The sequence below is a fragment of the Myotis davidii genome, unplaced genomic scaffold, assembly GCF_000327345.1.
Source record: "Myotis davidii unplaced genomic scaffold, ASM32734v1 scaffold1112, whole genome shotgun sequence".
In the NCBI taxonomy this organism is placed as follows: Eukaryota; Metazoa; Chordata; class Mammalia; order Chiroptera; family Vespertilionidae; genus Myotis; species Myotis davidii.
This window is the reverse complement of record NW_006283152.1, coordinates 57,471-69,873: the sequence shown is the minus strand read 5'-3', so window position 1 is coordinate 69,873 and position 12,403 is coordinate 57,471. Positions and strand designations below refer to the sequence as shown.

The window sequence follows — 12,403 nt, the reverse complement described above, 5'->3', positions numbered from 1 at the left end:
GGCGGGGGGGGGCGGGGCAGGAATCTTAATACTGGTCTGATTCTCACTGAGCTCCCCAAATTATATTTCAAAGAAAATCTTTGCAATAATTTGACTTCATTTTAGCTTTATCAACTCAAAACTAGAAGGACAAGGCAAGTTTTAGGTATGTTTATGAATGCAGGGCAAGTCATTTGGCCCTGGATGGCTTGGGCATTGTCTGAAGTTTATGGAGAGGCTGTGTTCATTAACACCCCCTTAAACTGTTCATGCATGCCTTTCTAAGAGAATAATTACAGGTGGGAAGCAGTGTAGAATTCAGCTTCCCTCTGAAAAAGGGCTTCTCTTGACACAGAGCATGGGCCCTCTGTGCCTAAGCACAAAGGAAAGTCAAGTGGAGAATGTTTATTTCCAGAAGCAGCTGCAGATCTAAGCCTGAACTGTGTCCTGGGTTCCTTCAGGATGTTCCAGAAGTCAGAACTAAATTCCGAGTTGTTGAACATCGGTCACCCATTTGGCCCCATATAGCTGTGAACTAACTCTGATGACCAGTGATGGCCTACACAGGCAGTGGGTGAGCCTGAATCTGGAAACTTGGGGCAAACAGGCTTGATACTTTGAGCAATGGTTGTCCTCTCCTCATAGTGCAGATAATGTTCACCTGAGGGATGTACTTCTGTGAACTCACACAGATTTTGTGATTACTTCTCTCCCCAAAAATAAATTGTGGAGAAGTAAAGAGCACTACAATAATTCATAATGGCAGAAATTGTCACTGGCACATCACCAGGAAATCCCTGTGGTTTATGGGTTAAAACAATGGTTATCAAAGTATGAATCTTGGAACAGCAGCAGTATCAACCGGGAACTTGTTAGAAATGCAGATTCTCAGTCTCACTCCAGACCTACTGCGTTAGAAACTCTGGGCAGGACCCAGCAATTTGTGTTTCAATAAACCCTCAAGGTGATTCTGATGGATGTTGAAGTTTGAGAACCACTGGAATAAATAAGACAGTCTACAGGCAATGAGAAAATCCTGTGACTTATATTGATTAGTTGCTTGTGACTACCACCCCATTCTCTCCTCTTAAGAAAGTATCTTGGAGCCCAGCTGGTGTGGGTCAGTGGTTGAACATTGACCCATGAACCAGGCGGTTATTGATTTGTTAAGATCAGGGTAATTGCCTAGATTGTGGGCTTGATCCCCAGTGGGGGCGTGCAGGAGGCAGTCAATTGATGTTTCTATCTCTCTTCCTCTTTCTGTAAAATCAACAAAAAATATTTGTTTTTTTAAAAAAAGGAAGTATCTTATGAGTGAAAGTGATGTCATTATGAGGACAGCCATGAATTTGCACAAATTATTAAAATATTTAGCATATTATTAACTTTGATACCTTATTTTTTCTTGTTAATAACACATAACAAAAGTCACAACAGGGATACCACAGTTAACTACTGCAGTTCTATTACTGTGGTCAGAAAAATGGCTTTTATTTATTTATATTATACCTTATACCAGGGTTGGGGAATATCCAGCCCAGGGGTTGTATAATGCCAGAGAAATAATTTGGTCTGGCCCTGCCAAGGCATTAGGGGTGAGTTAATGAAATGTTTGACCACATATAGCAGGCTAATTTTTAAGTTGATAATTTTGAATGACCTGCAAATGATGTTATAAATATCCAAATGGCCCTTGGCAGAAAAAAGGTTCCCCACCCCTGCCCTACACTAAGAAATATGCTTGAATTGCTTTCCAAGAGACACATATATGTGTATATGACCAGGACAAATATTTCATGCAATAACACCCTTACTATATTTTATGTGCTGTTTATTAAAAGTATGCTTGTTGCAATCCATTAAATTGATCCTATGACCCACTATTAAAACATGACCTGCATTTGGAAAAACATGGATGTGGTGAGCTGTCTTTGCATGGACCCTGTCTCTAGACCAGGAGAGGGATGGTCTGGCCTCACCTCTGTATCAGGTAGACTTGACTTTTAGTCCCTGTTCTGCCACTCTTAGCTGTGTGACCTTGGACAGTTTAGTTCTCTGAGCTTTACTTTCTTACCTGTCAATAGAGTTGATAATATCTGCTTCACAGAGTTGTGACAAGGGAATGACAACATATTTCATACAATGGCTGGCAGTGGTAGCTACCACCTTACTTTGAAATGGTACTGTTAGCACTGTTTTTATTTTTATTTATTTATTATATCTATTACTGTTCAAAAGTTTATAATGGTCTCTATTATCCATGAATGAGTGAGATCATGTGGTATTTTCCCTTCATTGACTGGCTTATTTCACTTAGCATAATGCTCTCCAGTTCCATCAATGCCGTTAGCACTGTTTTTAGATCATCATCAGTTACATACATTTTTGTGGTAACCACCTAAAGCAGTGTTTCACAAATACTTTCCATACTGCAATGAATAAGTACTCCCTGTAGTCTATGCATTCAGAAATATTTTAAAAATAATTTTATTTTAAAAATGCATCTGAGTTCTATACTCTATTCTAAAATATACCCAAATTTTGATACATATTTTAGAATATTTTGTTATAATATAAAATTTCGTCTCCCTGCCCCAAATCCTTGAGGGTACTGAAACTGCAGAAGATGCCACTGACCACATGTACTCTAAACATAGATAGACCTTAAGGTTGTGTTTCTGTGGGAAGATGCTCATTAGACTTTTTTTTGAATAGTCATGCCTGTTGGTGATTAGAGGCAGCATCTTCATATATGTGGCTCTGTAAACTGGCATCTCAGGTCACCCATGGACCCTGGGCAGTTAGCAAATGTGGAAGCACCAGGGATTGATCACCCATGAATCCGATGTTGGGGAGACCCAGCTAATATTCACTTGTCTTTCTGGAGGTCATGATTGTGGTCGGTGGCCAGGCACCCAAGGCGATCCGCAGCGTGGAGTGCTATGATTTCGAGGAGGACCGATGGGACCAGATTGCTGAGCTTCCTTCCAGGAGGTGCAGAGCAGGTGAGCAGCCCTGCCGCCCTGTGCGCAGCTGCCTTTGCTGCGTGCCTCTGCTTGGTGCCTGAGTCCTACTTTGCTCCTTATTTCCCCAAACATCTGTGCATTACAGACTCTCTTTCTTTTCCTTCCCACCTGCCCAGTTTCTAGCTATACCTTCTGAGGTCAGTTCTTATGTGTTTAGGGACTTCAGCTAAAATTCAAGTATTTGCTTGAATCAAACAAAATTAAAAAAGCAAATACGAAAAAAATCCAATGAGTCCCATAATGACTTCCAAATATCTAAGGTTGGAGATCACCTTTTGTGGTGAGTTATTCACATGCCTGAGACGATCTCAGTGTATCTTGGTTTCCTGTGCCTCAGGTGTGGTGTTCATGGCTGGCCATGTGTATGCTGTGGGCGGGTTTAATGGCTCACTGCGTGTACGGACAGTGGATGTGTATGACGGTGTGAAGGACCAGTGGACGTCCATTGCCAGCATGCAGGAACGCCGGAGCACGCTGGGGGCAGCCGTGCTCAATGACCTGCTCTACGCCGTGGGAGGCTTTGATGGCAGTACTGGTAGGTCCTGGACACAGTCCCCACCTGTCCCAGCCTGGGACACACCCTCCATATAACCCTGGTTTGCTCAGCCAGTTCTTGGGCCAACCCTTCTGTCCATCCATACTTACTTCCCCAAGAACATACCCATCCTTCCTCCCAGCTTGGGTGCCAGAACCAGGCTTTCCTACACAAAGAACATGTAACTGCCCACATGCTGTTGTTTCTAGGGCTCTAGGAAGGGCCCCATAGTCAGAAGAGGGCCCTTTCTCCTTTCCAGTGACTGGGAACCATTCATTCAGAAGATGAGACTTAGAAGGAGAGCGTGCTTACCTGGAAGGCATCTCTCTGTAGTCTGAACCCTCTGTTGGACAGATGAGGGAGCTAAGGCTCAGCCATAGGAAGAGACCTGGCTCAGGACACAGTCGGAAGCCCCACTGAATCTTTGCAAGTTATGCCACTGCAGGAATGTCCCCTTGCTCCTGGTTGCTATCTAGCTTCAAAGTTAGAATCAGAAACTATTAGTGGACACGGACTTGGAGAAGTTATCTCATTTCTCCTCATATCTCCAGGTGGAGTCTCTGTAGGCAATACCTCTATTCAAATAAAATGATACCCTTTGGCCCTCAGGGATGTGGAAACAAATATTTTTCACTTCTCTGAATTTGCATGTGTGTCTTTACAAGTTGGTGACCTTTACCAGCCTTCTCTTTGCCTCGGTAATAGGACCTGGGAATAAAGAGAACAAACGGGTGTAGGACATTGTGGTGTTTTTTTGTTTTTTTGTTTTTTTTTTTTTTAGAATTCTTTTAGGATTTTCTTTTGGTCATATTTAGAAAAACTGGTAAATTGTGGCTTAAAAAATGAGAGATTTTGTATTACTCATGAAACAAGAAGTCTAGAGGTTGGCAGTTGCTGACTTGGTCCAGTTGCTCAAAGATATTGGGGCCAAGTTCTGTAAGAGTCTCTTGGCCGTATCCTCATGGTCACAAGGTGGCCATTACAGTTCCAGCCAATATGTTTGTGTTCCAGGTACAAAAAAGCAGGAGGGCTATTTCAGAAATCCCCATCAGACTTCTGGGTAGGTCACATTGGTTTGATTACCCCTAGTTGCAAGGGAGTCTGGGAAGGCAAGTGTTCAGCTTTTCAGCCTTTGAGGTAGATGAAAAGGGATAGGAGTGTGGGAATAGGTAGGTGTTCAGTGAAGCAGCCTCAGGTATTTATTCCATTCTGTAGATTTAACAATTTATGTTTGCAAAGCAGTTCAGTTATAACCCCTGACCTTGCAGATGTGTTTTGGGCCGGTGCCGTGGGCCACAGAGTGCGGCAGAGGTGGTGCTGAGCTCATACACCCAGGTCTGCTCTCTTTCCCACCTCAGTTTCTCAGCACAGCAGGATGAGGCTTGGTGCCATAGAAATCTCACAAATCTCTTATCTCCCAGGCCTAGCATCGGTGGAAGCCTACAGTTACAAGACCAATGAGTGGTTCTTCGTGGCCCCAATGAATACACGGCGGAGCAGTGTGGGTGTGGGTGTCGTGGAGGGTAAGGAGCAACAGCGGGTATGGCCCGGCCTGGGCCTTCTCCTGGTTCTCTGGCTCTATTCCTTTCACTACTGCTCTGAGTCAGGTACTGGTATCCTAACTTAACAGAGGAGGAAAGTGAGACTCAGAAGTGAAGCTACTGGCACAAAAAAATAAGCAAGTGAACTAGGAGGAACCTAGAAGGGAAATGCCTACTTATCACTTTGGCCACTTGTTAATAGCTTTGTTACATGTTGGGAAGGGGAGAAGGGTGGGGGATCCAGAGTCAATATATAGAGGGGATGAGAGTTAACTCTTTAATTAATTTTGTCCTCACATTGAACATTAGCAGAGCCTGAATGAGGTGGGCACCTCTTCCCAGGTCTGATTAGGCCCTGCAGGGCAGGTTGGTTGTAGAGTCCAGCTCTAGTCAGGAAAGGTGTGTGGGGTGATGTGGGAGGGAGTGGGGAGGTGTGGAGCCTAGTTAGACAGTACATTGAAATTTGTAACTGGCTTTCACATCCAATTACTCACCCCCCATCCCAAACCCTTTTGAAGGAGAAGGTAAGATTTAGATTTCCTCCATTCTGGCCAACTGAGCCCCAGAGGGGTGATTTGCCTCTTATGAGTAAATAGCACAGTGATCCTTGAACTCAGGTCTAACTCCTAACCCAGAGCTCTTTCCACTGTGCTACTCCTGCAGACCATTAGAAAATGCTAATGGGGGTTTTTACAAATCTATGTGAATTAAAGCCTAGCAAATTATTTGGGCTAAAACGTTATACGTTGCAAAACAACACTGGTTTATTAGCTGTCCCGAGGTAGATTGAGCTGTAATATCTGTGCATTCAGATATCTGCATTTTCTCTCTCTCTCACGGGCACACACAAGACCACAGAGTGCTCTGGGAAGAGTGTAATTTGCAGTGAATTAGACATCAATAGAAGGATTCTATTTTCTCATTGCATTTCTCAGTCTGTACAGTGTTGTGTAGTTTAAATTTTCATTTTATTCTAAGTCCTGGACAAGTCATCTTAGTGAGCGCAAGGATTTTATCCTCTGCAAAGATAAATTATTTCTTGCAATCTCATCCTCCTAGTGGAACAGAAATTGATTTGTCTGCCAAGTCTAAGTGCTTTGTCTAGCCACCTTCCCATTTCACCCCTTGTTTCTTAGCCAGGAGCATCAGACAATCAAGTAGGGGTTTAAATAGCATATCCCTGTTAATAGATTCAGGGAGAAACTTTCAGTGGGTATTAGGTCCTGCAGGGTTGGACTGGTTGATGGGGATTAGAGAGGAGGTACCTTCATGGTTGTAATTTCAAATACTCCCTTTGACAAAGGCTGTCCCGAGCATGTTCTATTATGTGGAAGAAGGCTGTATTGTCGCATGCCCTGTGGGCAGTTGTTCACCTTGTCCATCCTGAGTCAGAAGCTCTTTTGGCTGTGAGTCATCCTGGGCAGCAGAGTCCTTAAAGGGAGGATCTATGGTGGACTCGGCTTCACTGTGGCCTTGTCAGTGCAGCTCTCCACATGGTCTCCACGTAGCTCCTCCCTCTCATTATCTCCTAACCATGGCTATGCAGGCTGAATGACACCAGAAAAAAAACAAAGAATGGAGATCAGGATCATTTGCTACTGGCTGCTTAGAAGAATTCCTACTTGGGAAAAGGGACAGTGAGGCTCGGAGATTAGGCAGAAGTTCCCAACAGAGCGGAAATTGAGTGTTTTGGAGAAATAGGTTTCTAGGAGATCACTTGGGCCGCTCCTGCCTCTTACCTGGGGTTGCCCTCCAGAGCTTCTTGTCTCCTCCACACCCCAGGCCTTTCTCCTCCCTGAGATTAGGCTTTGACGAGTGGCGGGCAGCTGGGTGAGCAGGTGGTTGTGTCTGAGCCAGCACACACTGAGAGAGTGGCCTGGACCCTGGAGGAACTGCTGAGTCAGTTTTCTCTCTTGGGCAGAACTGGGGAGGAGGTGTTCCTTTTTATAGAAGGACCAGTTGAGAGGACTGTAGGGCAGAAAACAAAACCAGGTTCAAGGATAGAAGAAAAAACTATTGAACATATTTGAGTCCCTGCAGGTAAGTTGGTGGTAGAATCCTGATACAGCAAGAGTCCTGATGCTAGAACATTGTTTTGAGCCTGAGAATCTTTCTAACCTAAAATAATGGCAGATTTTCACATACTAGTTGTACTCTTGGTATTTCTCTATTAAGAAAGCACATGTTGACAAAAATATTTTAAGGAACTCTGTTAAGTAGATTTTCATCTGGTGGTGTTTATTTAGTCTACTAGAGGCCCCATGCACGAAATTCATGCACTGAAGGGGAGGGAGTGTCCCTCAGCCCAGCCTGCACCCTCTCCAATCTGGGACTGCTGGCTCGCAACCACTCACCTGCCTGCCTGCCTGATTGCCCCTAACTGCTCCTGCCTGCCATCCTGTTCACCCCCTAACCATTCCCGTGCCAGCCTGATCGACTCCTAACTGCTCCCCTGCCAGCCCAATTGCCCCCAACTGCCCTCCCCTGCTGGCCTCGTCATCCTTATCCGCCCTCCCATGCTGGTCTGATCTCCCACAACTGCCCTCCCCTGCCAGCCATCTTGTGATGACATGGGGGCAGCCATCTTATGACCACTTGGGGTGGCCATGTTGTGTGAGAGCATGATAGTCAATTTGCATATTAGCTCTTTATTATATAGGCTAGTTAGTGTTTAAGATCTTTGTTATAACTCCAAGGGCCCCCAAAGGTTTGGGGTCTGCAGGTAAGCTAGGATTCCCCATCACACACACACACACACACACACACACACACACACACACACACACCCCTACACCCCTACTACTTCATTCTAAGACTACATGTTCAGCCCAAAATGTTTCAACCCCTGCTCTGGGAGAAGTCAAATAATTTACTTTTCTCAACCTCAATCCCAACCTGGGCAGAAATGATGTTCTTAGGTAACAGCTTATGATATTTTTATTTTACCAGTAGGTGATTTTGCTTCAGGGCTCAGAGATCACAAGGGAGTGTGCAGACTCATTCTGGCCGTGTCAGCCCAGCATGCACTCTAAGCCCTCCATTCACATGCTCCACCTGTGAGAGTTGTGGACAGAGCACAAACCATGGCTAAGACAGAGTTTGGGTTCTCACCAAAGAATAATTTCCCATATTTGTTCTGTCTGCCTGTAGCTACGGCCCTCTAGTTTTCCATCTCTCAGTACCTCATTCTGGAGAATACTTAACATGGTTCACCAGTAAGAATATGCTGGGCTCCTGCAGTGCTGGGCCATAGCTTTGAGCTGTGAGGAGCTCAGTATGTATGGGAAGTAGAAGTCTGAGATGTGAATGATGCTTATCCTGGCTGGGGAGTAAGTTGGTCCCACGGAGGAAAGGGGTCCTGAGCTCTGATGCAAGTGAGGGTGGAGTTTCAGTCACACTCTGGTTTCATGCCAGCGTCCCAAGCACCATCCTCAGCTATTTTGTTTGTTCCAGGAAAGCTCTATGCTGTTGGGGGTTACGATGGGGCTTCCCGCCAGTGCCTGAGCACCGTGGAGCAGTACAACCCAGCGACCAATGAGTGGACATACGTGGCGGACATGAGCACCCGCCGCAGTGGCGCAGGTACGGGGGGAGCCTCAGGGCGCAGGCTCTGTCTGATCTGCTCACAGGTGGGTCTGGAGACCAGCAACATGCTATCTTTTAACCTCCCTCTTCTTTCCTTTCAGAGTACATAACCCCAGTTATTCTTTCCCTGGGGATGACTTTGCTAGAAAATGGATGAGATAATATTCTCATCATCATCATCATCCCTTCATCCCTTCCATTTCTGTTGGGATGCCTGCATCTCATGAAAGTAAGGCTTGGTATGTGCCAGGCTCTGTCCTAATGACTTTCTGTGCCTCAGTTTATTTAGTCCTCACCACAGCCCTATGAGGTAGACACAATATCAATTTCACTTAACAGTAAGTCAGCTGGGGACTGAGTAATTTGCTCAAGGTTATATCCTTAGGAACTGGCCGAGTCAGGATTCCCACTCAGACCTATCTTACTTCAAAGTTAAGCTTTTTTGACCTCCAAATTATTAACATCTCATTCTTACAAAGCAGTAGGACAAGCACAGCTATCCTGTCTTCAGTGGAAAAGCTAAAGCTTGCCTGTCTTGAGGGTTGAAAGCCAACCTGTTAGAGTTCATACTTGGAAATAAACTTAGGTCGCCCCAGCTCACGTTCCCTTCTTCACGCCTCCCCCACATGGGAAGAGAAGGACTTCCCACTTCCACTTCCTGTGGGAAGACTAGGAGCTGTGTGGCCCTTCGGGATTTTTCAGGAAGTGGAGCAACATTCCCTTCTTCCTGTTTTGTCTACCTCATCATCTTAGAGGCTCAAAGGAGAGGACCTGAGAGGCCTGGAGCGTGGGCACTGGATTTCTGTCCCAGTTCCTGTGGGGAGTGGGGACTGATGACCAACCTGGGCCTGGCGGGGAGGTGGTGTGACTTCTGGGAAGGGAAGCAACAATCGGGCATTTTCCCCACAATGTTAAGCCTTTCTCTTTTGTGAATTTATGAAGATTGATTTGTGATCTCATTTTAAAGTACTTCCTCAGTGAAGTATTTTAGGATCATAAAATTCAGTATTCCACACCTATGACCATTCCTCAGCATTCGTTAAAAAGTATGCCATGCTAATATTTTAAAGAATCTTTGGTGTTCACTGATCAGCAAAGAAAAGCTGTATGATTCCACTCAGGCAGCGCTATGGTTGGCATGCAATTTTCAGGGAGCTTGTCTCTGCTGATCCCCACGGGCTGGCACTTCCTGAACATGCAGCGACGGTGCAAGTCAGGAGGCTGGGCTGGGCCTGCCCCGTCTGCTCCAGCTGCTGTGGGCCTCGGGCAGGTCCTTTCCCTCTGGCATGTGAAATGAGTGGGTTGTAGTGGATGTTCCCTTGGGGCCAATTCAGTTCACCAGTCCCATGGTTCTTCTGCCTTACAGAGTTCTTCTAGTGATTTTGGTTTATAGAGTCTTGATAGAGTCTTCTTTGTTCTTCCTAAAAATCCTTGAAGTGATTTGAGGGTGAGAGCAAGTGTTTAAGCCCAAGGAAGTAGGGACAGCTCAGCAGGGGTGAGCAGCACCCACTGAAACGTGTGGCTGCTTTTAGAAACGTCCCAAGCAGAAAGTGGGGAAGGGCCGCCCCGTGTGGAGCTGTGAGCACAGACCTGCCTTCAGATTTTGGGCTCAGCTGCGGAAAGAGCTGCCTTGGAGGCCACACGGCTCTGTCTGCCAGGCTGCTCAGGGCTGTTGCTGAGTGGCAATCGCTCGGGCCGCTCCTGCCTCTCACCTGGTTGGGAGCCCTGGATGGTTACAGCGCTGCTGCCTGTGTTCTGGGGAAGCAGTGACCTTGATTTAGGCACTAGTCTCACCTCTGGAGTTGGGAGCCCACCATGCCGTTGTGGGTAGTCTTTGATGGCTGAGAACCCGGAGGCCCTGCCCTCTGGTTGCCCGAGGCCCTTTATGGTGCCAGGAGCTCCTGTGTGGCTGTAGTTCAGGAAGCCTCTGCCTGAAGTTTACAGAGGCAGTGGCAAAAGGGCAGTGTGCCCTGAGCCTGGAAGGTGCCTGCCTCCTCAGGCACGGGCAACGCCAGCAGATGGCTGTGGGGAAAAGGCCATTTTTGGTCCCGGCGTGTGTCAGTTCCTGCTGCATGTGGAGGGGAAGGTGTGGAATACTGAATTTTATGACCCTAAGTCAGTTTCACCCATTTTCATCTCACCACACAAACTAATTACTAAAATTCTGTGGCACACCAAAAAATATATTTTTTGCTGATCAGCAAAAAATAGGTATAATTTTGATTCATTCACACGAAATGGCTATTGTTGTGTTTTTTATTTGACAGTCTAAGGGGAAAGAGGTCAGTACCCCTGACTGTAGTCAAATAATGCCTGTTTTAAAATTATTGCGGCACACCAGTTGAAAATCCCTGCCCTAAGCCCATTAGATAGTCATTGCTGATATAACACTACCACCTGCTGTCGGTTTAGGGCAACTGCAAGGAGCCACTAGACAACCAGCATAATTGCTGAAGGAGATTTTATGTATTTTGTCATTCAAACAATATTTGTTAAGAGCCTACCTTCAGGCACAGGGAAACGTGGTAAGTCCTGGGTCTGTGGGTTTAAAACCTGGCTGCACCTCCCCATCACGTGAGGTACTTTTTCTGATTCCCGACCAGGGTCTCTGGGAGTGAAACCCTGTAGCCCGCTGGTTCAGCTGCAGCGTGTCCGGAGGAGTCCGTGGGGCACTAGATCACTGATCTGGTCCATCCCCCTTACAATGGGATGTTAGAGACTTGGCCAGGACCTGGTGTGCCAGCCACCAGGTTGTTCTTCCTAGGGTACTGTGCCACCCTCCTCCTCTCTGACTTTGATCTTCTTGACTTGTATTAAAAGATTTTTGTTTTATTTTGTTAATCCTCACCTGAGGGTTTTTTTCCCATTGTTTTTTCGAGAGAGTGGAAGGAGGAGAGACAGAAACATCAATGTGAGAGAGACACATGGATTGGTTGCCTCTCCACGTGCCCACATGCCCACATGCCCACGTGCCCAGACCAGGGCCAGAGGTTAAGTCTGCAACCAAGTTCAGCCCTGACCAGAACTGAACCCAGGACCCTTCAGTCTGCAGGCCACTGCTCTAGCCACTGAGCAAAACTGGCCAGGGCTATATTAAAGGGCTTCTGCTTCCAGACTAGCTGGGAGGTTGCAATAATGACCTCAGCACACCCACTGTGTGGCTGGGTTCCTCTTTAACCCTTTCTGTCCAACGGCTGATAAAGGGCTGAGTAATAAAAGTAATACAGCAGTGAAGGAAAACTAGGCGAAAGGAGAAGAAATACGATTTTACCACTCAGAAATAACTCCTTTTAATGTTGTGTTCTTTCAATGCAGGGGTCCTCAAACTTTTTAAATAGGGGGCCAGTTCACTGTCCCTCAGACCATTGGAGGGCCGGACTATAGTTTTAAAAAAACTATGAACAAATTCCTATGCACACTGCACATATCTTCAAAAAAAACCAAAACGGGAACAAATACAATATTTGTATTTGCATGTGGCCTGCAGGCCATAGTTTGAGGACCCCTGTTGTGCCCACATGCCCACATGCCCACGTGCCCAGACCAGGGCCAGAGGTTAAGTCTGCAACCAAGTTCAGCCCTGACCAGAACTGAACCCAGGACCCTTCAGTCTGCAGGCCACTGCTCTAGCCACTGAGCAAAACTGGCCAGGGCTATATTAAAATTTTTTTAAGGGTTATACTAAAACTTGTGAATGATACAATTCTAGCACTCAGCTGAGGCCTATCAACACTGAG

At 46.1% G+C, this 12,403-nt stretch overlaps 1 protein-coding gene across 1 annotated transcript in view; it reads left to right on the top strand.

The window, feature by feature from the left end:
• The window catches only part of KLHL3 (kelch like family member 3), a 107,022-nt gene that overhangs the window by 83,934 nt on the left and 10,685 nt on the right, over nt 1-12,403 (top strand). Inside the window, 4 exon segments of the mRNA XM_006753494.2 lie at nt 2,867-2,984; nt 3,343-3,540; nt 4,962-5,063; nt 8,535-8,663. Coding sequence (XP_006753557.1) covers nt 2,867-2,984; nt 3,343-3,540; nt 4,962-5,063; nt 8,535-8,663 — 547 coding nt within the window.